The sequence below is a fragment of the Natator depressus genome, chromosome 5 (assembly GCF_965152275.1).
Source record: "Natator depressus isolate rNatDep1 chromosome 5, rNatDep2.hap1, whole genome shotgun sequence".
Lineage (NCBI taxonomy): Eukaryota > Metazoa > Chordata > Testudines > Cheloniidae > Natator > Natator depressus.
The window spans coordinates 16,603,553-16,630,901 of NC_134238.1; the positions used below are offsets into that span (position 1 = coordinate 16,603,553).

Here is a 27,349-nt window from a genome sequence, read left to right on the forward strand (position 1 = left end):
CTGCCTAAACAGCCCGATTTTCAGAAGTTCAGTGCACAATCAGCTCCCTCTTGACTTCAATAAGAGTTGCTGAGTGCTTAGCACTTTTGGGAAGATCAGCCCACTTATTTAGAAGCCTAATTTTAGACTTTTTAAAAAATCTTGACCAAAAGTTATGTAGGAGCAAGTTGCTCAGAGAGGGGGCTAAGAATGCTATACGAATGTAGATTTATTGAGAGCAGCTCCACTGTTGCCCCCCTCCCCAGTGGAATGCTCCGCTCATAGAGCGCTTGTATTTGCTAAACCTCCACCAGACCAAGTTCTAACTGAAACCATACTTAAGATCATCCCAATACCAGGCAGACAAAGTGTTCTTGCATAGCAAGTCTTGGCTCTTTGTGTAAGTGAATTAAAATCTTTACCGTCACTTTTGCTTACTTCTGCCATAACCACCAAGTAGCCCGATATAATTCTTCATGTTTAGGGAGCAGCTTACATTATGGTTTCATGAAAGCTAAATGAAGACGTATCAGAATCACTATCCCCTGCCCCCCATCCCCAAGTTTCCCTTTGCTGTTTTCAGAAGGGAAAATAAAAGTGTCAATCATAAAAGTTCTACCTATAAATCACTTATGTAAGTACAGGTTTCAGACTGGCAGCCGTGTTAGTCTGTATTCGCAAAAAGAAAAAGGAGGACTTGTGGCACCTTATAGACTAACCAATTTATTTGAGCATAAGCTTTCGTGAGCTTCAGCTCACTTCATGCATCCGATGAAGTGAGCTGTAGCTCACGAAAGCTTATGCTCAAATAAATTGGTTAGTCTATAAGGTGCCACAAGTCCTCCTTTTCTTTTTACGTAAGTACAGAAACTCATTCAGGTCTTCCATTGGTGATTCATAAAAGATGTTTGCTGACAGCACTGAAATATATGTACCAATGGCACTTTAGATCACTTTAAAAAACACTAAATTAATCCTCAACACTCCTGTGAGGCAAGTATTAGATCTATTATGCAGATGAGGAAAGCAGAGACCAGAGGTTAAAATGGACAAGGCATCTGTGCCAGGGTTTGAACTCTGGAACTTCTGGCTCTGAGTTCCCGGGTACAGGATTCATTTTTTGTGCCTCAAATGATTTCTAGGCCAGCAGATTTTTGAAAGGTTAGTTCTCATTGGTATCTGCAGTGTTCAAAATTGAATGCATTTATCAAAACTTAGAACAAAACTATCCTTCACCCCTTCTACCTCCCACCAAGCAGAGGAACGGAAGTAACACACTCGCGTTGGACGCACCATGATGTCGGACGCGATTCTAGGTTGCAGCAGGGCACATTTGTGGCACGTAAATGACATGACCAACTAACTTGGCTTAAAATTTGCATGACATGAAAACAAACTTCTACAGAACTTAGGACACATTTAAAATCTTTTTTTAAAAGCTGACACTGCCTTAGCGTTTACAATTTTAATATTTAACACCAAAATCTGAAAGTAAAATGGATTTGGTTTTCTATTGCCCAAGCTGAACTGAAACAAGTAGATTAAAAAAAGTGTTCAGTTTTAATAACCATTTTATTACATCGGTAAACAAAAACTACGGGATTTTTAAAACTGTCAAACAAGGACTTGCCAATGAATTAAAGATTCATAGAAATTGTTTCACCTTTATTTAAACAGAAGCTAAAATACTGAACTTTAGTCACTGATCAGAAGTGTTTCTGATGTAGGGAAAAAAGTGTAATACAATAATTATAAGAAAATCAAAATTAGTCTTTTAAGCTAATTCCTGCCTTGTGCTGGTTAAGAAACAGATTTTATTGGAAAATCAGCTGTATATTTTGATATTATAAAAACATGTCTAATTGTGACATCTTCTCAAAGCCTGAAAAGTAAATTATTCCCTTGCCATGTGACACACTAAAAGAGAGCACAGGGTGAATTCACGTTTTATTTGTCCTCTTCAGGATTCTATCAAGAAAAAAAATTGAGAAAAGAGGAATCCTTAATCCCAATCTGACAGTGGACAGCAACATCTTCTCAGTGTTCCACAGCAACGGGCCAACTGCATAAGAGGCTTGAGCATCTCTAGAGATGCGGAGGAATACGGATGTCAAGGTAGGTGATGATTACAGAGTGGCAGATCTGTCTCTAAAATAATCAGGGCCCAGCATGTTTAGAGGCTTGAAGATAAATAGCATGACTTTTATTCAATACACTTGTTATTGCTGCTGGTAGAGAGCAATCACTTCAACAATATTTACTGGATATTCATTACATCATCATTTCATAACAGCTTGGACTGAAGTACATCATGGTGCTCAAACAACCAAGTGCTGCAGGTTCCAGTCCCTTCAAATGGAGAGGTCAACCGAGAACTCCTTTTCTTGGCAGGGACATTTGTCTTCACTCTTCCCTTTTAATCCTAATGCAGCAGATTCATAACCGGAGCTGCAGCATCCTGCAGAGGCAACAGAATCTTGCCCAGTGGTAGAAATCTCTTTACTGCACACTGTTAGATTATACATATCTGTAAAACACATACATGCCTTCTAGTTCTGGACAGTTTCTGAAGGCAATTTGAGGCCGAGTTCTGTACTCTTACTTGTGTTAAGTTATAGCTCACTGAAATTCAGAGGAAGGGTAGCCCAGTGGTTAGAGCAGCAGCCTGGGTTTCAGGAGACCTGGATCCAACAACTCACTCTGCCTCAGGATTCCTGTGTGACTCTGGGCAAACAGTTTAATTGCTCTGTGCCTCCGTTCCCCATGTGTCAAATCAGGATCATAGCACTTCCCTACCTCTCAGGGGTGTTGAGAGGATAAATGCATTAAAGTTTAAGATGCTCAGATACTACTGTAATGGGAGCTATAAACTCCTAAAATGGATCAGAACTGGGCAGCTTGCAGAGCAAGTTATGGATCAAAATGAGGGTGAGCAACAGAATCTGACCCTTAGTAAGTAGAACAGATACCATGCTTAAGACCTCAATGCATCTGTGTTCACATTCAGTTTAACACCAAATGCAATGCACCTGATATTGTTTACAATTTTCAATTAAATGGGAAAGGCAAAAAAATTATACCTGCAACTTGAAATCAGCGAGGAACTGACACGGCTGAAATAATTAAAGTAAAACACTACTTCAAACAAATACGTGATAATTCTCTTCTGCTGCTGTATGTGTGTGTATCTAAGTAGGGAAATACATTTATCTTAGATGTGCTTGGAACAGAAAATTTCTAAATTATTTTGACGACGTGCTCTCAGATATTACTAGTCCTACATCTAACTTTTCTGAAATTTGGTCAGTCATTGCTACTTTTAAAAGATTATGTGTAAAATTAAAAACTGTTCACTTGCAAAGCACTTCAGCAATAAAACCCCCAAGTTTTAAGGGCGTGAAAGGGAGCTATCAGATTATAGTTTCACAGAAGTGGTTTGAAATGAGAACCATGAAGACAGCAAGATCAGAAAACATTCAAGTTAATGGAAACAAGTCTTTATTAAGTAACTTTTAATATCAGAAAAATAAAACTCTTATAATTCTCTTTACAGCAAATATATAATATCAGTGCTTTGGCCATCATAAGTTAAAGGCCCTTTATCATAAAATATATGGTTTTTAAACTTTACTCAAATTGAATTTATAATCCCTATGACCTCCCTACATATACATAACAAAAAGAGTGTAGTAAAATTAGCAAATACTAAACTATATTGATAGTTTGTCATTGTTAGTTTGTGGTTTATAGAAATGGTACACGCACCTAATATCTGTCGATTCCTTGGCTTATTAGTTGCAGTGTACAATGCAATAAAATACAAAATACATGCTTGGTGAACATTTGTTCATATCTACAAGACTGCAGCTAAAGATTAGGTTTCAATACTGACATTTAACTATTCTACAAGCAATTAGCATTAAAGTTATGCATTACATAATATGCCATCAAGGCAACTCTTATACTGAAAAAATCGTAAAATAAAAACCATTATTTGTAAACTTTTATACGAAATGTAACTCTTCAAGTGGAAATAAAAAATAAAATTTCTGTATATTTACTAGTTCAATACATAGAATTTGTTTTGCTATACTGAGGAAAAAAAGCTTTTTTGTGTCTTGGGAAAAGAACGCTTAAAAAATAATAGAAATTCTACTACAACGCCACTTTGTGTGTGTGTTGGGGGGGGGGGGGGGTTCGTTTTTTTCAGATGCCAGCACAGATTTTGGAACATACTGAGGATGAAGATGCTAGAGACATCCACAGGTTGAAATGTAAGCAGCACATTTGAAAGACATTTTTTGTTGTGATTGGAAACAGTTTTGAAATGACGTAAAATAATTGAAGGGCCATGGTCACAGCTGCTTTCAGGAATTATACAAGAGCACATACATGCCTCCCCCTTTTTCCTTTACATTACTAAAATAAAATAAATATATATATATATATTATATATATATATATTTATATAATGTGCAAGACAAGTATGGATTGAACATAAAAATGCTTCACATTTTGAACTATATAATCTCTAAAATGTAATTTAAGAACACCTTGATCAGACTAGTGAATGGAATGTTAGCATCCTCACTATTAGCCAAAGTATGTGCACCCCAAAGCTCTTATTGAAATGGGATCAAGCCACAGCCAGGTTACTCCACATTCCATTAAGAAAAGCAGTGGGTAGGAATTCACAATGAAGGAGACCAAATCATTCCTGATCCTCTGAACATACCATTGTTCACAAACTGGGTGAGATGAAGGTCAATTTGGCAGTTTCCCTCCCTGCCCCCAATTAACAGTGATCTATTTAAAACTGCCAACAACCTTACCCATTCCCCAAAAAAATCAAACTGTGCATTAACAGGTTATTTGCAATACTGAAGAATTAGGCGTAAGTTGTTGTAAAATAAAACTAAACAAAACCCAAAACCTATTTCAAAACTGGCAGTGTAAAGAAGGCAGCATTGGAAGTGTTTTTTGATACATCAATAATACCATGAACCCTCCAGAGCAGACTAATTCTCTGTTTAGGCTATGGGGTTCATTGCCTTCAGAACTTAGATGTTACCAACTCTAATACAGATCACTAGGAAAACCTGTAAAATTCATTTGTTTTCTTGGTTGTGAAATTGATCTAAAGTTTCCCCCCTACTATTCCTTAACCTTATACCAGATGTATCTCTGATAAATGTGCCATCTGTTTAAACCAAACCGGACAGAGACCATTAGATTTAGTGTTACCGTAGCAGCCTTTTAGAAAGTATAAATTTACTAACAACTTTAGCCTAATCCCAAGAAAACCCAATAACAGTCAGAATTAATTAGGAAGTTTACTGGGGGGAGTACCATTACACCCATGCCTTTAAGAGTTTAAAAAGTCCATATATAATATCTATATATATTTAAGAGTGAATTTGGATTGCCTGAGTAACAGCTGTCTGGCAAACTGGACATGATGGCGTTTCTTTTTCACAGATCTTGTTGGCACATTCCATACAGAAGAGATTGTGGCCACAAGGAACTAGGGCAGCAATAACTTCATTCTCAAAGCATATCACACAGTCATGCTTTCGTCTAGACTCGGGTGGTGAACTGGATGTGGAACCGCCGTTGGAAGAGGAGTAGCTGTTGGTACCATTAGAAAAAGCAGGGATGTATATTGGAAGGCCAACCTGGTTGCATGTACTGGGTGGGTCATTTCTCACTCTCCTAGCAAGCGGATGTTCCAAAGTTTCAGGAAATGTAGGTGACAGACGAGGAGTGGATGGCTGACTTCCTCGACGCTGAGCCTTCATGTTACCAGCAGGGTCGCTACCAAAGCCGGATAGCGGGTTTACTGGTTCAAAAGGGGCCCAGATGGTTTGGGAAGGCGTTGGTAAGGAGTCATAAGCAGGAGAGTCAACTGCAAGATCTTCTGTGCCCACTGAAGGCAATGTTTCTCCAAACCAAAAGTTTCCTGTGCTGAATGGACTCGTTGGGCTGAAGTCAGCCAATCTATTGCTTCCAAAATAGGAATCAGTGGAGCCACTTCCTAAGGAGCTGGAGCTGTCATTTCTATAATTAGAAATCATTCTGGTGCGGCTAGGAGGGACAGGATTGGAAGTAAGCCAAGCAGATCCAAGAGTGCCGCCTTCAAAGCTCACATCTGTACCATTGTAATGGAAATCATTTTCTTCATTCAGCTCTATGTAGTTTCCAGTGCGCATGGCAATATGCATTTCTATTTCTTCACGTGCACGGTCTACATTTTCAGGCATCCCTGTAACCTCAAAGACTGGCTCCTTGTCTCTGCTGGGAGTAACAATGTACGTGTGTGTCTGCTGCTGAATTCTTTTGATTGTAGCTCCTTTGGGTCCAACCACCAGCCCAACTACACGGTAAGGCACCCTCACTTGGACTGTAGTCTGACCTGGCAGGTTGGGAGTACATGGCAACCCACCCACAGCAGGACCATTTTTGTTGCGTGATGCTCTGATCATGGAGAAGTGTTCAGCTGCTGAGAGAATTTCCCTTTTGGCCATGGCTACATCCTCTTTTCGTCCAGTGACGACAAAAATGGGTTCTTCTCCTCGAACAGGGGTCTTAATGTAAGTATTCGTCTTAGCTCTTAATGCTTTTATTTTGCAACCTGTTTAGAGGAAAGAAACACACATTTAGTAAAGAGGGATTTTAGAAAACCACAAGAAAACAGTCTCCTGTTTTAAACTGCTTGCAAGCTTCAAGGGTGAAACCTGAAGCCATCTGTTCTTCTCACAAGTCATGTCAGTGAAAGCAGCAAAAACTTCTCTCTCAATTATGTCCATGTTCATCTGTGGTGACCACAAGGGTGAGACTAACACATTGTGCAGTAACATTATTCAATTGATTTTTCTTAATCATTTTAAAAAGTGTTTTTACATTATGCCTTAATATTACAATCTATTCTGAAGGCAACTCTTCCTAGTGCTTGGTCTATTCGATGAAGCGTTATTTCTGTGGGGCTTTTTCTTTTTTTTAAAAACACATTATTAAAGACCGCACCTTTCCAAGGTTTCCCAGAGGAAAAAAGTGAAATTAAACTCACTGAGATATCAGAGTTGTAAGTGATGCAATTGAAGTTCTCATATCCTGGAGCATGGTGTTTACCGCACCATGATGAATTTTATGGAATGTCAGTTCTACTGACAAAAGCAATCTTCTAATCGGTGTCAACGTTTAAGATGAAAGGACATTCAGTTGCTTAGGTGCATGCTAAGGGTTTACCTGTGACAAGGTGGGCGGGGAGGGGGGAGAGGAGTAGAAATGTTGCTACTCAACTGTTCAATTCAACTCAACTCTTTTCAGCTCTGTCTACATCAGTTACTTTGTGATGAACCTTCAACGTTATGACTGGTAGACCTCCATGAGTTGTAGTAACAGTGGGAACACGAGGCAAGGTGCGGGCAGCCTTTCAATGCAGTGTGAATTAGGCCTACGTATCTGTAGCCTTGTCTACACTCATGCTCCATGAGTTGTTTATATGTCTGTATAATTTATTATACACACACATATATACACGCACACTTTGGATAAATGCCCTCACATTACAGAGCAAATGTGAGATATACATGGCTCCACAACCACCACGTGGCACTTAATTTCCACAGTGCCTGTAAATGTAACTAGAATTCTGTGCGTTTCTGGCTTTGTGGGGTCTACTTCCTCAATCATGTCAAGATGCATGCTAAACACCTGCACAATTAAGCTAAACCCTCGAAAAAAACAAATAAACAAGGCACACCAGCATGCATTAACACACGTTCCACTGACTTCCCTTGCTTCTCCCCATCAGAAGTGTTCAGTAAAGAGAAGTCAAACATTGACAGGAGTTAGGGAACAGACAATGCACACACGTACTAAAAGCCATAGGTACTTTAATCAACATCCTCAAAACATGACATTTACCAAGAAGTGTCATCGTTACCAATGAGCACTGGTATAATTTATACTTTACTCTTGCCTCATTTCATAAGTGGAGACTTCCCTCCCAGCCTGTTGAGTAACAGTCTGCCAGTTTTCTCCTCATACTTAATCTTTGTATATTAGGTGCTTGCTGGGATTTTCAGGCTGTATTTACATAATGAATGCTGAAGGAGTAATAGTTAAAGAAGCTTTACCCTTGTATAATTCAAAGTCTGAGGACAAAATGGCAGGCAGACCTCTTCCTAAAATACGTGAGGATTTTGAGCATGTTGTGCACACAAACAATAAGAACTCCCGCTGCACATCACCAAGACCCAAAAGTAGCCAACAGACTCTGTCAGTGATCTGCAAAAGTTATGCCTACATTGCCTAAATTTACAAGATATGCCTACATTGCAGCTGGGAGCAAGCCTCCTAGCCCAGGCAGACAGACTCGAGCTAGCAGAGCTTGAGTTAGTGCGATAAAAATAGCAGTGTGGACACCGCTACTCAGGCTGCAGCTCTGACTCGCTGGGCTTGAAAGCCCAAGCCACAATGGTCACACTGTGTTAGTTTCATCCCCACTAGTATAAGTCTGTCTACCTGGGTTGGGAAGCTTGCTTCCAGCTGCAGTGTAAACATACCCAAAGGGTACCAACTTTAACATTAGCCGCTTAACAGCCATGGGGGGGAGGTGGGGGGGGAGAAAGAGAAACAATTCAAAGGGCACTTCGGCAAGGGAAATCATCAATTTAAGTTCCCCAAACACTTTGGTCTCAAAACATTACCTACTACGGTTTCAAGTAACACTTCTGATGATTAGAATCGTGTGCACGCATGTGCGTGTGTTGGGGGGTGGGGTGGGGAATCATTACCTCTTGGGGCTCCTCTCCTGATCCTTTCGAGGAGTTTAGAAGCTCAGGGGAGGTCAGGCCAGCTGGCTTTGGGCTTGTGGGCCTTGCGCCAGAAAAATTGGTGTGCAGTGTTCGGGCTCAGGCTGCCTACAAGGGTGGAGGGTCCCAGAGCTTGGGCTCCAGCCCAAGCCAGAACATCGACCTAGCAGTTTTTAGCCCCAAATCCCAAGCCAGCTGCTCATGCCCCGAAGCTTTTATCCCCATGTAAATGTACCCTAAGAAGCCCTACATTGCAATGCTGCTGTCAAGGCCAGAAAGCAAGCAGGTGAGAAGAAGAAACAGGTACAAATGGTGTGGGTGGCACAGTGCCTGTGCCTGACTGCTCTCCTTTGCTGAGCAGGCCCCTTTGCGTCAGCAGGAAGCCAGAAAACCTCAAAAAAGGCTCTTTAAGAACATGAAGGCTTTTCTATCAAATATTCCAGGCTATGCTATGTACAAGGATGCTTGCAGAAAGGGAAATTTTTTAACTAATTTGGTAAAAAAAAGTCACCCCAAAAAATGACGATGTGTCCCTTTCATTTACTCTGTAAAGAAAGATTTTATGCAAGTGATTTGGGAGTGGAGTCTCCTAATATTCATATCCACCTAGCAGGACAACTGCCACACCAGCAATTGAGTGGGGGGGACTAAGAAAAAGTCAGATGGCACAAGCAGTATGGGAGGTTGTAGGTATCAGCTTTTGGAGAAAGATTCAATTTCTCTGCTAACAACATTAAAAGTACACCATAGCTCCTAATTTAGGTAATTTCCTCTTCTCCCTGTACACCCTAGATTGTGTTGTGGGCTTCCTACTCTGAATAAGTGCCCAGTCTGCCCTTGGTTTTTGATGCCACCACAAACACGAAGTTGACAAAGCAACATGAAATTTGCCTCTGGGAATAAACTAGCTCACTGTGAGCCCAATATGCTGCTGCTAAGCTAGTCAATGCAGTAAAGTCTTGTTTATCTGAATGCCCCCAAAATTGAAGTCCTATCCTCCTCATGTGCACCAACTATCCCCGCCCCCCCACAGACACATGCAAAAATTACTTTAATTTCTTTCATTCAACTTGGATAACTGATACTATGCCCTTTATTTCAGAGAGGGTATGAAACATGAACATTTAAAGAACTACTCTAAAGTGTTATGGCTATCTGGCACAAAATGTGATTTAAAATGGCATTTTTGAGCCTATTGAATACTAGTTTCCATAGTGCTTCACCAATCTGAATACGTTACACATTCTAAACAAGTTTCCCTGGTAGCTAGTCTTCTGTCTCCAACACCCAGTCCCTGCAACCTGCAGGGACTTGTAATGTCAGCAGAAAACTCATAAAAACAGTGCTTTTAATAAACTTCAGTCCCAGTACAATTCACATTGATAAGACTGTTTGTTTCACATGTCAGCATTCAGAATGGTGCACTGACCAAGAGGAGCATGGCTTTCTTTTAAGATATGACTCATCAGCCTAGAAAAAGCAAAGCCCCAGATCCGCCTCAGACATTTAAAAATTGGCTTCACAAGAAAGTGGTTTCCACCGAATCCAAGGTATACTCTCAAACTTTATCTGAAGGATAGAAAGAACTGCCACTGAAGGAAATCATCATTAGGACCTACCAAATTCATAGTCCATTTTGGTCAATTTCAGTCGTAGGATTTTAAAAAAATCAATTTTATGATTTCATGGTGGTGTAATGGGGGGAGGGGGTCCTGACCCAAAAGAGGGTCATGGGGGTTGCAAGGTTACTGTAGAGGGGTCTTGAGATTGTCACCCTCACTTCTGCACTGCTGCTGGCAGGGGCACTGCCTTCAGAGCTGGGCAGCTGGAGAGCACTGGCTGCTGGTTAGCCTCAGGAGGTCATCTAGTCCAACCCCCTGCTCAAAGCAGGACCAACCCCAACTAAATCATCCCAGCCAGAGCTTTGTCAAGCTGGGCCTTAAAAACCTCTAAGGATGGAGATTCCACCACCTCCCTAGGTAACCCATTCCAGTGCTTCATCACCCCCAAGGTGAACCAACCTCTAAAGCCAGTGCCATCGCCAGCAGCAGCACAGAAGTGAGGTTCACAGAGCATGGGTGGGGTGGGTTACCATATGTCCAAGTTTTTTTCCCCCAGAAGCCTCCCACCTGGATCAGAAGCTGTCCCAGCCAGCAGCCACAGAGCTTCTTGCAGCCAGGTGAAGTCAGAACATAAGAACGGCCATACTGGGTCAGACCAAAGGTCCATCTAGCCCAATATCCTGTCTTCTGACAGCGTCCAATGCCAGGTGCCCCAGAGGGAATGAACAGAATAGGCAATCATCAAAGTGATCCATCCCGTTGCCCGTTCACAGCTTCTGGCAAACAAAGGCTAGGGACTCTACCCCTGCCCATCCTGGCTAACAGCCACTGATGGACCTATCCTCCATGAATTTATCTAGTTCTAGGTTCCCAGAGGTGGGTCTCACCTGGCTCCTTGAATGGCCCCTGCAGGGGAAGAGGAAGTCCCATCTTTCCCTAGCTAGGGCCAGGACCCCCGACCTTGTCCTTCCCCTACGATAATCAGATTTCATGGGGGAGATCGGATTTCATGGTCTGCGGTACGTTCATGGCTGTGAATTTGGTAGGGCCCTAATCATCATGTATAACACCAGAGACCTATGAATGTATCAATCAATACCAACTCAGTTTAGTTTGCTAGGAAAGCTGGAAGACACCAATAACAGACTATTGTAAAAGGCAATCGTGTCATAACTAGGTCACTAAACCTCATTATATAGTTCTATTAGAACGATTTTTCTATTTGTTTTTACTTGGCTGTTCTGGTTCCCTACCCTCCTCTATTAATCACCGCAGAGGCGATGATGCAAAGCATTTCCTTGTACAGCATACTGCATCTGAACACGATGCCTTCAGTCTGACATGGAATCATTAAGCTATTAAGAGTCATATGGCTACTGTACAAATCAAGAGGTTTCTCAGCCTGTTAAGTCAGAGACAAAAACGCATGCATATGAAGAAAAGGCCCCTCCCCCCCAGTGTCTCCTAATTCTGGACTTGAATAGCTATTCTGATGCAAGACAATGTAGAATAGCCCAGTAACAAATGTAAACAGACATGAACAGTGAAGTCTGACAGCCAAGGAGTACTGTATTCTTTTAGACTGAGGCCTAGTCTACACTTAAATAGATTAACTTAATTGCATCACCAGGGCCATAAAAAATTTCTCATCCTGAGCACTGTAGTAAGGTTGACCTAACCCATGTTGTAGACACAGCTAGGTTGATGGAAGAATTCTTCCATTGACCTAGCATCCACCACTAACTATATCGACCAAAAAACCACTTGTATTGATACTGCAGTGTAAATATATCTGTAACTTGAGTAGTTCCATTGATTTGAAATGGGCCTACAACTGTACTTAACTTTACCACTGAGTAAGGCACAATAAAACTAAGTGTAGACTGGCATAGCTGTTGGCAAGGGGTGAAGGGTTTTTTTTTGGGTGGGGGGTGGTTAAACTGACATAGTTATGCCACTAAAAGCCTCTTGCACATGCGGTTATATCAGATAAGGGGGTTTTATATTGGTATAGTTTATTTTGCTTTGCTGAACATGAATAAAGTTATACCAGTGCAGAAATGCCTCACTTAACGTTGTCCCGGTTAACGTTGTTATGTTGCTGATCTATTAGGGAACACGCTTGTTTAAAGTTGCCCAATGGTCCCTTGTAGTCGTTTGGCAGCTGCCTGCTTTGTCCACAGCTTGGAGGATTCTCTGGAAAAGCAGCCCCTCCTTGTGGGGATTAGAACGGGGGGGGGGGGGGGCAGCAGACCCCTTCTCTCCCCTTCCCCATCAGCTACCTTACAGGGAATTTAGGGGATGTGGCTTGGCAGCTGCCCAGCACCAGTTCAGGTGGCCCTCCCCCCTACTGCCTCTGCCCTGCCCTTTGCCTTAGAGCTGCCCCCGGAGCTTCCTGCTTGCTGGGAGAGGGGGAGAGAGGGGTGCTGATAACAGGATGTCCCCCTGCTCCTGCCCCCCCCCCGATCCCCATACTCCCTCTTCACAAAGTGGAGGAGGGGGACAGGGCTCAGGGACAGAAAGGAGGGTGCTTGCTGGAAGCTGTTGCTTCTTGTCTGATCTGCTTAAAAGGGCAACATACTTGAAGTGAGGTCAGCATACTTAAAGGGGCAAGGCACGTGTCTCTCTCTCTCACACACCCACCCACCCTCATGCACGCACCCCCCAGCACTTTGGAAAGTCAGCACTTGTGCATGTTCTGTCAGGAGGAGGGAGTGGTGCGCCCCAGCTGGATAGCGTGGGCTCCTCATCATGTTCAGTTTTTGCAGGGAAGTGTTTGCAGCTACTACCCTGCATCTATTGTGTTTCCTCCCTCCTGCCTCAGTCCATGTTGCCTTGTAGAGTGTGAGGCTACATTAACCTCAGCATGTTAACCCTTGAGGGCCCAGCTGAGTCCTAGTTCATCATTTAGCAGCAAGGCATTCCCTGGGAAATATTCCACCCTCTTACTCCACCACCTCAACCAAGCTTCACAATCATTCACTGCTGTGTACAATATTAAACAGTTTGTTTAAAATTGTTTAAAACTTATACTAGATATGTATATAATGTCTTTTGTCTGGCGAAAAAAATTTCCCTGGAACCTACCCCCCTCCCCCAATTCAATTCGCTTAACATTGTTTTGCGTAAAGTCGCATTAAGTGAGGAGTTACTGTATAAGACCTTTTATATATGTGTAATTGAAAGCTTGTCTAAATGGTGGGATAATGCGCATTACAAGGGTATGATTTCTAAAGTGCACAAACATGCTGCACATTAATTGGTCCATTTAGACTGCTGGTGTGCACTAAATGTTCTGTAGTGCACTTTAACACAGTGCTGTTACGTTATGTTAACCTGTGCTAGAAAACTTTTAGTTTGCACTAGCATGGTCAACACACTGATGCACTTTAAAAATCACACCCCAGTATGTGCATTGCTATAAAGCACAGACAAGCGCTAAGATTTGCTCCCCTCCTTTATGCTGTCATATTTAACAAGCGTAGACAACACCTAAGTCTTTGAAGGACTGGGGCCTTAACTATTTGCCGGTTGGTTTGTGTGTTCATATCCAAAAAAGGATGTTAAGCCTGAAGTTCTAAAGTTGATATTCCAAGGAAAATGAGAACACTTGGTTTGGCTCATATTTCTCAAACCTCCTCCCCATTTTTCTTAAAAGACAGACTTGTCTGACCAGAAATTTTATAAGCTGTAAATATTGTACTTCCCCAAGAAACGCAATTTGTTCCTTTAGAGCACTTATCTCTCAAGTAAGCACGTGTTTAGGCTCAAATAAATATCTGAAGGACAAAATAGGTCTTTGGCAACATAAACGTTCTTAAAGCCTAAAAACAGATTTGGCATGTGTGTTAGTTTATCAGCTAAGGCTGGGTGGCTCTTACAAATCATGAGTTTAAGAAGAAAAAATATATATAGTGTCAGAAACATGGCTAACCCGAATGGCTTCAAGCGAGGTCACATACTGCATTAGACAAATATTAATCATACGAGTGCTGATGGCATGTTCAGCCTTATACAATACACAGAGGCACTGGAGGGGTAATATTCCAGGACAATATTGCCCAGGAAAAAGGCCTTAGCTAGCTGCCTGATCTAGTTAGTTTTTCCATGTTTTGTAAATATATGTACATTTTAAACACACACAAAAAAAACACAACCCAGGGCATTTAGGATGAGGGTTCAGTTCATAAAGGGGGAGGGAAGAGGATTTGTGATAAATAAGCCTGTCAGAATTACACTAAGAATGTCCTTATTTACCCCCATGCAATCAATTATTAAGTCTTTTTAAAAGGGCAAGAATTTTATAGTGATCGCTCCTTCCAAGATGTTCTGTGTTTGTTTCTACCAGGTTCTTCCACTGTAGACAGAGCAACTCCAGATTCAGAACTGATGTATGTACCTAGCAATTTTACTGAGCTTTTTATTTGTTCAAACCTGAATCTCAAAATATGGGTGTGCAGTGGAGAGGTCTCAACTATACTATAGCTAGAGTGATGCCTATGAGGAGCATAGGACAGCCAAACAAATTTTAAAAGATCTACTAAGTTTTAACTTTTGGCTTCAAGTATTTAAAACACACACAAACCCCCCGCCCCCCCCCCCAAAAAAAACCCAACACCAACTAGTTGAGGAGCAAACACTGATGTTCCTAAATGTAAGAGCAGAAATGGTAACACTAACGTTCTATACCAGTGGTAACCAAACTATGGGGTGTGCCCCCCCACTCCTGTAAGCAGGTGCAAAGGAACATTGGGGGTGGTGGGCGGGTGCACATCACGGCCAAGGCCAGCCCCCCTGGGGGGCAGGGAGGGAGCACCATCTAGCCCAGTTCTGCCCTCTGCTTTGCCCCCAGCCCCAGCTCATTCCCTCTCCACCCCCAGCCCAAGCTCCTCTGCTGAGCCAACTGTGTAGCAATGGAGAGGGGACATGGACACATTCAATTACTGGTAAGGAGGGGCAGGGCAGGAAAAGTTTGGGCACCACTGCCCTATACAGTTCTAATCTATTGTTAATAGGCAATAATAATCATGTCCTTATGGACTTCGACACCATAAACCAGATGAGACAAACTGCAAAGATAACAAGTTTCATGCGCCAAGCTTTGGAAGGGGAAACCTCAAAACAACTTGATAAAAACCATCTAGAAAAGCAACGACTACTGGAGCCCCTTCTCGTGCAGCCCAAAACCGAGGCCTGGTCTACAGTAAAAAATGAGAGAGTCTTAGCTATGTTGCTCATAGCTGTGAAAAATGATGTGCCCTCAGTGCTGTAACTGGGTCAGCCTAAACCCTGATGTAGACATAGCTAGGTTGACCTAGCTACAGCCTATTGCAGTGGTTCTCAAATTTGTGTACTGGTGACCCCTTTCACATAGCAAGCCGCTGAGTGCAACCCCCCCTTAAATATATAAAAAAGTGTTTTTCATTTATAACACCATTATAAATGCTGGAGGCAAAGCGGGGTTTGGGGGTGGAAGCTGACAGGTTGCGACCTCCCATGTAAACCTCACGACCCCCTGAGGGATCCTGACCCCCAGTTTGAGAACCCCTGGCCTATTGAAAAGGTGGATTAACTCCTGATGGAAAAACAGCTTCCTTCAATGTAGGAAGTGTCTACACCAGTGGTTTGCAACCTTTTTACGCACAAGATCACTTTTTGAATTTAAGGGCAACCCAGGATCTCCCTCACCCCTTCTCTGAGGCCCCACCCTGCTCACTCCATCCCCTGCCCCCCCTCCATTGCTCTCTCTCCTCCACCCTCACTCACTTTCACCAGGCTGGGTCGGGGTTTGGGGGGGCGCTTTGGGCTGAGGGGTTTGCATTGTGGAAGGGGGTTCCTGGCTGAGCCAGGCGGTTGGGGTGCAGGAGGGGCTGGGGTGCTGGTTCTGGGAAAGGGTTGGGGTATGGGGTCCCGCCAAGCTGCATTTACCTCAGGTGGCTCCCGGTTGGCAGCGTAGCAGGGCTAAGGCAGGATCCCTGCCTACCCCGGCCCCACAGCGCTCTTGGAAGGGGCCAACAAGCCGGGGGGGGGGCGCACATGGCTCCATATGCTGCCCCTCTGCAGGCACTGCCCCTGCAGCTCCCATTGGCCACAGTTACCCATGGCAGCTGCGTGGGCGGTGCTTGCAGGCAGGAGCAGCTCACAGAGACTCCTGCCCCCCATCCCCAGGGGGTGTGATGGCCGCTTCCGGGAGCAGCTTGGGGCTGGGGCAGGCAGGGAGCCTGCCTTAGCAGCAGACCTTCTGCACCACCAGACTTTTAGTGGCCGGAGAGCGCGATTGACTAGGAGAGTCTTCACGATCAACCAGTTAATTGCGATTGACCGGCTGGTGACCACTGGTCTACACTATAGCACTGCAGTGCCACTGTTATGCTGCTGTAGCATAGACGTACCCATAAACATTAAGGAAGGAACCTCAGTCCCAATCTCCCTCAATTATTTCCTTCCACTAAAATTGAAGTGACTCTTCCAAAGTGATTCTTCAGAACTGGGAATCGGGCATGGATCTGCAGAGGCAATATAGTCAAAGAACACCTACTGTTAAGTAATCCTCCTCTCCTTCCAAAGGGCCTCAGAACATCCCCAATGATGGGCAGTTAACAAGCAGTCACTACCCAGGAATGTGGCCAACAGTGGCAAATGCCAGCTGCTTCAGAGGGAATGAACAGAACAGGGCAATCATCAAGTGATCCATCCCCGTCGTCCAATCCCAGCATCCGGCAGTCAGAGGCTTAGGGAAACCCAGAACATGGGTTGCATCCCTGCCCATCCTGGCTAATAGCCATTGATGGACCTATCCTCCATGAAATTATCTAATTCTTTTCTGAACTCAGTTATACTTTTGGCCTTCACAACATCCTCTAGCAAGGAGTTCCATGGGTTGACCGTGCATTGTGTGAAGAAGTACTTTCGTAGGTTTGTTTTAAACCTGATGCCTATTAATTTAATTGGGTTACCCTTGGTTCTTGTGTTATGTGAAGGGGTTAAAAAAAAAACCCACTTTATTCACTTTCTCCAGACCATTCATGGACCACCCCCACCCCACCCGCAATGGGGGATTTGACAGAAGTCTATAAAACTGAACAGTCCTAGTATTTTTAATCTCTTCTCATACAGAAGCTGTCCCATACCCCTAATCATTCTTGTTGCCCTTCTTGTAGCTTTCCCAATTTTAATATATCTTTTCTGAGATGGGGAGACTAGAAATACAAACAGTATTCAAGGTGTGGGTGTATCATGGTTTTATATAGCGTCTTTATGATATTTTCTCTGTCTATCCCCCTTTCCTATTGGTTCCCAATATTGTCCTCTTTTTTGACTGATGCTGCACATTGAGTGGATGTTTTCAGAAAACTATCCAGGGTGATTCAAAGATCTTTCTTGGGTGGTAATAGCTAATTTAGAAGCTCTCATTGTATTTGTATAGTTGGTATTTTTTCCAGTGTGCATTACTTTGCATTTATCAACAATTAATTTCATCTGCCATTTTGTTGCCCAGTGACCCAGTTGTGTGAAATCGCTTTGTACTGCGTCACAGTTGGTTTTGGCTTTAACTTTCTTGAGTAATTTTGAATCCTCTGCAAACTTTGCCACCCCCGTCTACATCTTTTACTAGATCACTGATGAATATGCTGAATAGCATTGGTCTCACTACAGATCCCTAGGGGACCCTGCTATTTACCTCTCTCCATTCCGAGAACTGAACATTTATTCCTACCCATTGTTTCTTGTCTTTTAACCACCTACTGATCTATGAGAAGATCTCCCCTCTTATCCCGTGACTGCTTACTTTGCTTAAAAAGACTTTGGTGAAGGACCTTGTGAAAGGCTTCTGAAAATCCACACACTCTTATTATTCAAACCCAAGTACACTGATTGACCAGATCACCCTTGTCCACACGCTTTTGACTCCCTCAAAAAATTCTAATAGATTAGTGAGGTATGACTTCAGTCTACAAAAGCAGACTCTTCCCCAACATATTGTGTTGCTCTGTATCTGATAATTCTGTTCTTTACTATAGTTTCAGTCAATTTGCCTGGTACTGAAGTTAGTCCTGTAATTGCCAGGATTGCCTCTGGAGTCTTTTTAAAAATCAGTGTTACATTAGCTATCCGCCAGTTATTTGGTACAGAAGCTGATTTTAAGCAAGAGCTTACATACCACAGTTTGTAGGAACTCAGATTTAAAACTGCAGACCTTCAGAACTCTTGGGTGAATACCATCTGGTCCTGGTGACTTAGTACCCTTGAATTTATCAATTTGTTCCCAAGCCTCTACTGACACCTCAATCTGGGACAGTTCCTCAGATCTATCACCTCAAAAGAATGGCTCAGGCGTGGGAATCTCCCTCACATCATGTGCAATGAAGACCAATGCAGAAAAGCTAAGTGAATTCTTTGCAATGGCTATGTCTTCCTGGAGTGCTCATCTAGCACTTCAGTCATCCAGTGATTGTTTGGCAGGCTTTCTGCTTCTGATGTACACCTCTACGCCGATATAACGTGGTCCTCGGGAACCAAAAAATCTTACCGTCTTATAGGTGAGACTGTGTTATATCGGGATAGGGAGAGGAACCATTCCCTGCTCCAGCTCACCTCCGCTCTGCCTCCTCCCCTGAGCGTGCCGCTGTGGCTCTGCTTCTTCCCAGCCTTGCCGTGCCAATCATCTTGTGCTAATGTGGTAACACTAATTTGGATATAATGAGGTAAAGCAGCCCCGCTCCCCGGAGCGCTGCTTTACCGCATTATATCCGAATTCGCGTTATATCAGACCGCATTATATCAGGATAGAGGTGTACTTCAATTTTCTACCATTAGCTTTTGTTGCTTTTACTAGTTGCTCTTCAGATTCTTTTTTGGTCTGCTTAATTATACTTTTATACTTAGGGAAAGCTTCTCACGCCAACATGGAGCATCTTCACCAGAGATGCACTTGCATGTGTAGACATGCCTTTACTCTGTTTAGCTTTTTTGGTCCTCCTACTCTTTTTATTTTTAAATTGGGGTATACATTTGAACCTCTATTATGGTGTTTTAAAAAATGTTTCCATGCAGCTTGCAGGCATTTCACTCGTGACTGTTCCTTTTAATTTCCGTTTGTCTAGCTTCCTCATCTTTGTATAGTTCTCCTTTTGAAGTTAAATGCTACTATGGTGGCCTAAGTTCCCATATTGGTGCACATAACAAAATTCATTCTGCACATGGGTGGGAAAAATGAGAGAGAACACTGGTGGTGGCATTCAGTATTTCTCCTCCCCCCCCCCCCCAAAAAAAAAACCTACGTTAAATTTAATTATGTTACAGTCGCTATTATTGAGCGGTTCAGCTATATTCACCTCTTGGACCAGATCTTGTGTGTCACGTAGACCTAAATCAAGAATTTGTCTCTCTCCTTGTAGGTTCCAGGATTATCTGCTCCAAGAAGCAGTCATTAATGTTATCTAAAAATTTTCATCTCAGCATCCCATCCTTAGGTGACATGTACCCAGTCAATAAAGGGATAGCTGAAATCCCACATTATTGAATTTTCTATTTTTATAGCTCTCTAACCTCCCTGAGCATTTCACAACCATCACCACCAACCTGGTTAAGTGGTTGGCAGTATGTTCCTAATGCTATACTCTTATTATTCATGCATGGAATTTCTATCCATAGAGATTGTACAGTAGTTTGAGTCAAAATTTTTACTGTATTTGATTCTATGCTTTCTTTCACGTATATAGTGACTCCATTGCTCCTTCCCCCCATACCCTGCACAACCTACTCTGTCATTGCTATATATTTTGTACCCTGGTACTACCATGTCCCACTGATTATCATTCCATCAAGTTTCCGTGATGCCTATATCAATATTTGCATTTAACACCAGGCACTTACTACAATTCACCCATTTTAGTATTTAGACTTCTAGTGTTTGTATACAAGTATTTATACAATTTGTCAACATTAAGTTGTGGGTCTTCGTGCGATTTAATTGAATGGGACTCTTTCATTTGACTGGTTCTCCTCAATTCCGACCTGTACTTTATCAATGTCTATCCTAGGGGATGTCTCTAACCAAACAGTGTGCTCCTCTGCACCTGTTGGCTTTCCCTTAGTTTAAAAAAATAATAAAAAGAGAAATAAAAAAAATTCTCTACCTTTTTAATTTTTACACGCCAGCAATCTGGTTCCATTTTGGCTTTGGCGGAGCCCATCCTTCCTGAATAGATTCCCTCTTTGCCAAAAGGTTCTCCAGTTCTTAATAAACCTAAAACCCTCCTTCCCTACATCATCATCTCTTCCATGCACTGAGACCCTGAAGTTTTGCTTGTGTAACTAGCCAAGTGCGGGGAACTGGAAGCATTTCAAAGAATGCTGCCATGTGGGTCCTGGACTTTAATCTTACACAGCAGCCTAAATTTGGCCACCAGGACCACTCTCGTACCTTTCCCTATATTATTCGTGTCTGCATGTACCAGAACCACTGGCTCTTCCCCAGACCTGCACATAAGTCTGTCTAGAGGTCTTAAGAGATCTGCAACTTAAGGTTATATCTAAACTAGCGCTTTTGTTGGCAAAACTTTTGTTGGTCTGGGGTATGAAAAAAAAACAAACCACCCCGACCAACAAAAGCGCCGGTGTGGTCAGCACGATGTCGGTGGGAGAGCGTTTCCCACCAATATAGTTACCACCGCTCATTGGGGGTGGTTTAATTATGCCAGTGGGAGAGCTCTCTCCCGCCCCCTGGTATAGAGCGGCTACACATGAGACCTTACAGCGGCACAGCTTGATAGGTACAGTTGTGCTTCTGTAAGGTCTGTAGCGTAGACGTAGCTTAAGTCTCCATTTAAAAAATTTTTTTTCGGAGTGACTAAAAACAGAATGAGACCCTCTTCCTCCTTCCCCTCCCCCCAGACTACTGAGGTTCTTCTATGCTAAATATTTCCCATTTAAAGAAAGCTACTGTGACAGTTTGGTGGATGTATCTGTGTCAACTGAAATTCCATTTTGGCTCTGTGAAAGCCATGTTGTATCACAACTTCCATTTTCAATGTAACTTTATGGTGGCTGTGAGCATTCCTTGTGCAGCAGGAACTTCCTACCCAATGTGTCTGGGAAACTGTTACAGCACAATCAAGGGCCATCAACCTTGAATGGCTCTACCTCGGTGGAACAGTGAGTATGGCAGCAGGGCCATGGACGCTGAAGAACTCTGCCCCAAATCTGAGGGGGTTGCAACATGGAAATTCCCCAAGCAGCAGCACAGAAAGGAGTCAGAGACAGGAGTGTTCTCTATGCAAAGCAGGCCATTTCACTGCCAGAAGGCCACGGACTGGGCAAGAAGGCTGGAAGAGTTGCATGGTTTAAAGGACTCACAGAGGCAGTAATGTCACAAAGGACTGCATTCAGGAGTGGTGTTGTTTTGCCATACTCTTAAAGAGTAAAGAGTTTGTATGTATATTAAATTCTTTTGCCAAGTGATTTCTTGCTTTACTCTCCTGCCAAGCTGTGCTGGGGTGTTACCAGAAAACCAGAGCTCCTACAGCCAGGTGGACTCTGGAGGGGAACATGTCTAAGCAGCTGGGGGAGAGGGGTGTCAGGATGGCTGATGCATTTGTTCCAGGATCTAGGCAGCTGGACTTTGGGTCTCATTGCTGTAGAAGACTTAGAAGCACACAGAGAGCAGGCTTGGAACTGGTTGTAAGCAGCTACTTTTAAACAATTTTTTAAGTAAGAATAAGCAGCACAGAGTGAACTTTGATTACAGTAGCACCTACAGACCTCAAAAATTGGGGCTTCCATTGTACCCTTAGGGACTGTACAATCGCACAGTAAGGTTACTGAAAATCTCAATCCTAATCAGGCAAGACAAAAGGCAGGAAGGGAGAGAGGCATAGAGAGGTGAAGTAACTTGCTCAAGTTCACAGCAGTTTGTGTCAGAGCTGAGAACAGATCCCAGGTTGTCTCCTGTGTCCCAGACAGCGACATCTTTCTGTACCAGGCTGCCCCTTGATTGGACTGCATTGTCAGCCTCTAAACCTCAATGATCCATGGCAATTGCACTTCATTCCATATGGATCAGATGATACCCAAAAGAAGAAGGAAAAACAGACGAACTCTCAGGCCTCCTCTCACCTGTGATGCTTTAAAGATGGTGCAGACGTTGACAAATTTGAAGGATCACATGTCTACCTATCTTGTTTTCCTTTATGCTATCATCTTTACTGTTGATTCCTAGTAGGTAGTGACTTAAGACGATGATGCTGCAGACAAATGGCCAGTCCTTTTAACTTTGTCAGCTTCACACCATCACCCATGTCGGCAGTCTCTTTCATAACTTTCCTCTGAATGTTTGAGCCCACAGCCGTGACTCACACAGCCTCAATCGGCAGTGCTCTTCTAGATGGTTCTAAGCTTGTTGCAATGGGGGTATTCACGACTCATGGAAGCAGATCTTGAGTAATTTATTTTTAAAATGTGCGACATCAAGGTAAACAGATGGATCCCTTTGCCACCAAGTTTGGCGTGAAATTAGGTTCAGCCTGTTTTTGAGAGAGGTGGCTACGCAAACAGGAGATGCCTCCTCTTTTACTTCTAGTTGCAAATACAATAGTACCACAAAGCAGAGCCCTGCGGGGAATTTTTTAATCCTGCTTCCATCCTGTCCTGCAATATTCACTCCCACCTGTTCCCACATTGTTCCTTGAATTTTTATCCTGCTCCCACTACTATGGCAGCGGGTTCTGCGGGACCCCAGTCCCAACACAGGGCTCTACCATAAAGGCAAGCAACATTAGAGAAAAGTAAGTTATTGAATGGTACAAAAGTGTAAGTGGAGCTCTGGAGGGACTGTTCCAAGTGGCAGAAAGACAGACAATGTATGGGTCTCGCATGTTAAAGTTAAAATAACTTGATAAAGAGGACATTCTGATCCCTCCGCTCATTAAGTTACCACTGCAATCAGAATTAAGTGTTTAATTACACTGCATTATCTGGAGTCTTTTTACTGACCTGTGGAACATTTCTATACTGACTCATTCTTTACATAGCTATTTACAACACTTTCGTTATAAATTTAGTCATGCTTAGTTGTTTCCTTTTTATAAACGCATCAATGTGCACTCTTTTGGCCTGTGGCTTTATATTTGACTACTTTCAGTACGAGCCAAAAATGCATGCGGCCAAAGGGTTTTATCCAAGATTTTAGACTGTAAGCTCTTTGGGACAGGGCTTTTCTTTATGTGCGTATAGTACCTACTGCCAGGAGTCCTGGCCTTAGTTGGGGCCTACAAATAAATAAGGGATCTATAGTGCTGAACTCCCGACTGGTTGTGGTGACAACTGAAAGCACTCAGGTTTTTGTAGGATCAGGAATCCTTCAACTCTTAAAATGGACTTATGAAGGCTCCTTGCAAAACATCCAAGTAAAAAATTTGGCCCGGGGGGAGAGACGGGACAATGGAGAAATCACTCAAATTAAATGTGATTTACCATGGTAACTGGGGTTCTTAAAGAATTTTGCTTCTGTGGGTTCACAGTGGTGGGATATGGCCCAACTCTACTCCTGTCAAACCTGTGGTGTCTGCACAAGTGCCCTCTCATAGCACTGAGCGGCTGGGGTAAGATTATGTAATGGTTGTGTTGCCCCAACCACTCTAGCAAGACTAAAGAATACAGAAGACATGATGGGACTAGACAGAGGCAACACTCCGAGAGCCACTAATTACGAGTAACAGATTCTTTGAAGGAGACTATTTTCCCCATAGGAAGTCGAGCACAGAGTACAATTCTAGCAATTCAGGAAGGTGTGCTGACAAGTTCTAGTTTACACAAAGATAATAGAACTGCTCTCTGAAAGTGGGCTCTCAAGTCAGGAGAGTAATGCTGTGTAAGTCTGTGTACAAAACAGGTAACAGCCCAGCAGACTGCTATGATAGACATGTTATGAGGTGGGCATTCAATACTGCCTTGCCCTAGAAGTGTAAATTTGAATGTCATGAGGTAGACACCCAAGCCCAAAGCATAGTCTAGTCCTATACAGGCACTGACTGAATGAAGTGTAAAGAAAACTGCTATGCCCTTTAGACAGAGACAGAGGCTTGTGGATTTCCTCACTGACTTAGTCAAATAAAAACTCAAAAACCTTTTGACATCTGGGGCATACGTAGAGTCATTTCCTTTATGTGAGAATGAAATTTTGGAAACTCCACAAGATTAATGGTCTGATTCAGGTAATACTTCATAAAACAAGGATGGTCATTGAGGCACTAGCCTGGGACTATGAATTGAACTTGGTCTCCTCAGCTCTGCCACAGACTGTGTGACCTTGAACAAGTCATTTAACCTGTGCTTCAGTTCTTCAGTAAAATGGGGGTAATAGTACCTGCCCACCTCAAAAGGAGTGCTGTCAGAAGAACAAGTGCCTAAACAGAATTCAAACACCACACCTGGGATAAATCGGGGATGAGGAAAGTCTGCAACTCATTCTTCTCAGGTGTAAGTGCAAATGAAAATAGAGGTAGAACGATAAATATTCACCTACAAGGTAAACACCTGAACTGGCACCCATCAACCTTGTCGGCACCAGCTGGGGTCCCATTGTATAACAGATTCTTTGACCAATGGGAAGACTAGATCTCTACAGTCATCCCCCCACCAAAGATGCCTGAAAACAGAGCTGTCCACTGGCAGACGATATGCTGAAGTGATAGATAGCCTTTTGTAGTCTTACCTCAAGGGCGAGACTTTCAAATCCATTAAGTTGTCCATAATACAGGATATGGAGGTAGAATGTAGATACGGGCTATTTAGAAAAAGCCTTTTCCATTTCTAAGTGTAAAAACTTCATTGAAGATTATTTTCGAGACTGCAGCAGAATTTTCTGCACTTTTATATTACATGTCCCATGATTCAAACAGCAAGACAAAGCAATTCCAGACTGGGATGGAAGGCAAGACAGCAGGTCTGAAGATAATGGTAAGTAATACTGAGGCTCCACAAAAATATCTGTAATAATTACATTTGGTCCATGTTGCAGCAACCAGTATAACTCAGGCTCAGTCTATCTTTATGACCAGTGGTGGAACAAACAGAATCAACTAAGGACATGCACTGAGGCTCATCACAAAGAAGGCTATGGATGCACGGCCCTACTTCTTGAACAGTAGGCCCATCTGTTTAATCCATCAACTGTGATGTTCCTGAAGCCTATGAATGGCTACTGTGTTCTCTTTGCCTTCCAGACTGAGAAATAGGGGATGTCAGCAATCCCATAAAGCCAGTGTCTCCTGTCAGAGTTGCACCTCCTTTTTTGTTCATGTAATATACAGTGGTAGTTCTATTTGTTAGCATTTGAACAATGCAGCCATTGATCAGCGGCAGAGATTTTAGAGTTCACTTTATAACTTTCAGCTCCTGGACACTTATACGGAACTTAGCCTCCCACACATTCCACCAACCCTAAATGGTCAGCCTCCGGTGACAGGCTCCTCAACCAAGAAACATCTGTTAAAATTACAATAGTTGGGGATGGAATACTGAAACACTCACTTCAACACATAGTGGCAGTTTGGAGACAAACTGAAGAATAATCAACATAGCTCCAATGTCATCCATATTTGGAGTGAAATTTATTGCTAACTCACCCTGCTAACTTGAAATAAGATTTAATAAAGGTGTCTCACATGAGGAAGGGCCATCTACTCCATTAGTCTGAGGTAAGAGCTCACTGATTTTAGATTAAGCTCTCAGAGGAAGATACATTCAGGGACACTTAACAAGCTTTATTCTGGAAGAAATGTCTTGGCCCTAGGGTGGTCCATGCTAGCCCTTCTGAAAAGTTATTTGGGTAGGTACAGGGCCCCATTCAACTATCAATACGTTATAAATCTGCAGACTGCAACAGTCTGCAAGTCTCAAGAGAAGAATATGCTAATACCAGAGACAAGTGGCAACCAGTGTGAGGCACTCTGAAAACACCTTTGGCCCAAAAGAAAAGCCAGAGAGCAACACCTTTTATTATTTGTATTACTGTAGCACCAAGGAGCCCTACTCGCAGACCAGGACCCCACTGTACAGCGCCTAGCACCAACAGAACACAGATAGTCTCTGCCCCAAAGAACTTGCAATCTATTTATAAAGATCATCTTCCACATAAAAATGGAGGTATTTTCTGTGAATCACTCCAATAACTATATGAAAGTAGGCACCTTTAAGCCAAGAGTGTTAATTTAATCTGGAGGGAAAAGGTAGGAAACAATGGAAGTTAACCTGAACTGCCTAATGAAGTAGGTCAGTTTTTGGAGGCCAACTGTGGGAAGAAGACAGTCTTAATATGCACCCGATTGCCCAAGCAAGAAAACCGAGACACCTCCCATGTATCCCTTTAGGTCAGAAGGCCCAACTGTCAAAACTGTCAGCTGTCCTCCCAACAGCCATGACAGTACTGATATGTTTTCAATTCAAACCCCTATAGTGCATAACTTCCAAGTTGTCAGTGCCAAAAAAGGGATACTGCTCTCTTGCATTTGAGGGCAGCAGAGGTTCCTGGCAGTTTTGCTGCCTAGGACACAGAGCCTCATATGAAACAGCAGTAGCATATGGTTTGTACCATTACCCTAGGAGATTAAAGTATGAAGGTGTAATGTATTATGAATTCAGGAAAAGTATATGCATGGAAAAATATGGACGGTTAAATACCTGGATAGACAGAGGATATTTGGGGAGAGCTTCCTTTTAAAGAAATATCTGAAACTTGAAATGAAGTTGAATTTTTAATGTCCTGGACTTTTAAGTTACCTTTTTTTTTTTTTTTAAAACCTGAAGCTTCTAAGACCCAACAAGATTTTTTTTTAAGTTGCTGATAAGTTTACAACCCAATGCCAGTTTAAAAGGTTTATGGAATCCCCCCCCCCCCCCCAAAATCATCCTCTTTTTCATTTGCACCTGGGAACTGGCCCTTGACCTTTCATCTCAATTCTTACAAAATAGGTTTTAAAAAGAGAGACACCT

At 42.8% G+C, this 27,349-nt stretch overlaps 1 protein-coding gene across 1 annotated transcript in view; it reads right to left on the bottom strand.

The window, feature by feature from the left end:
- Nucleotides 1-4,171: 4,171 nt before the first annotated feature.
- The window catches only part of MEX3C (mex-3 RNA binding family member C), a 29,303-nt gene continuing 6,125 nt past the window's right edge, over nucleotides 4,172-27,349 (bottom strand). The window contains exon 2 of the mRNA XM_074952367.1: nucleotides 4,172-6,610. Coding sequence (XP_074808468.1) covers nucleotides 5,385-6,610 — 1,226 coding nt within the window. The 3' untranslated portion in view covers nucleotides 4,172-5,384. The remainder of the gene's footprint in view (nucleotides 6,611-27,349) is intronic.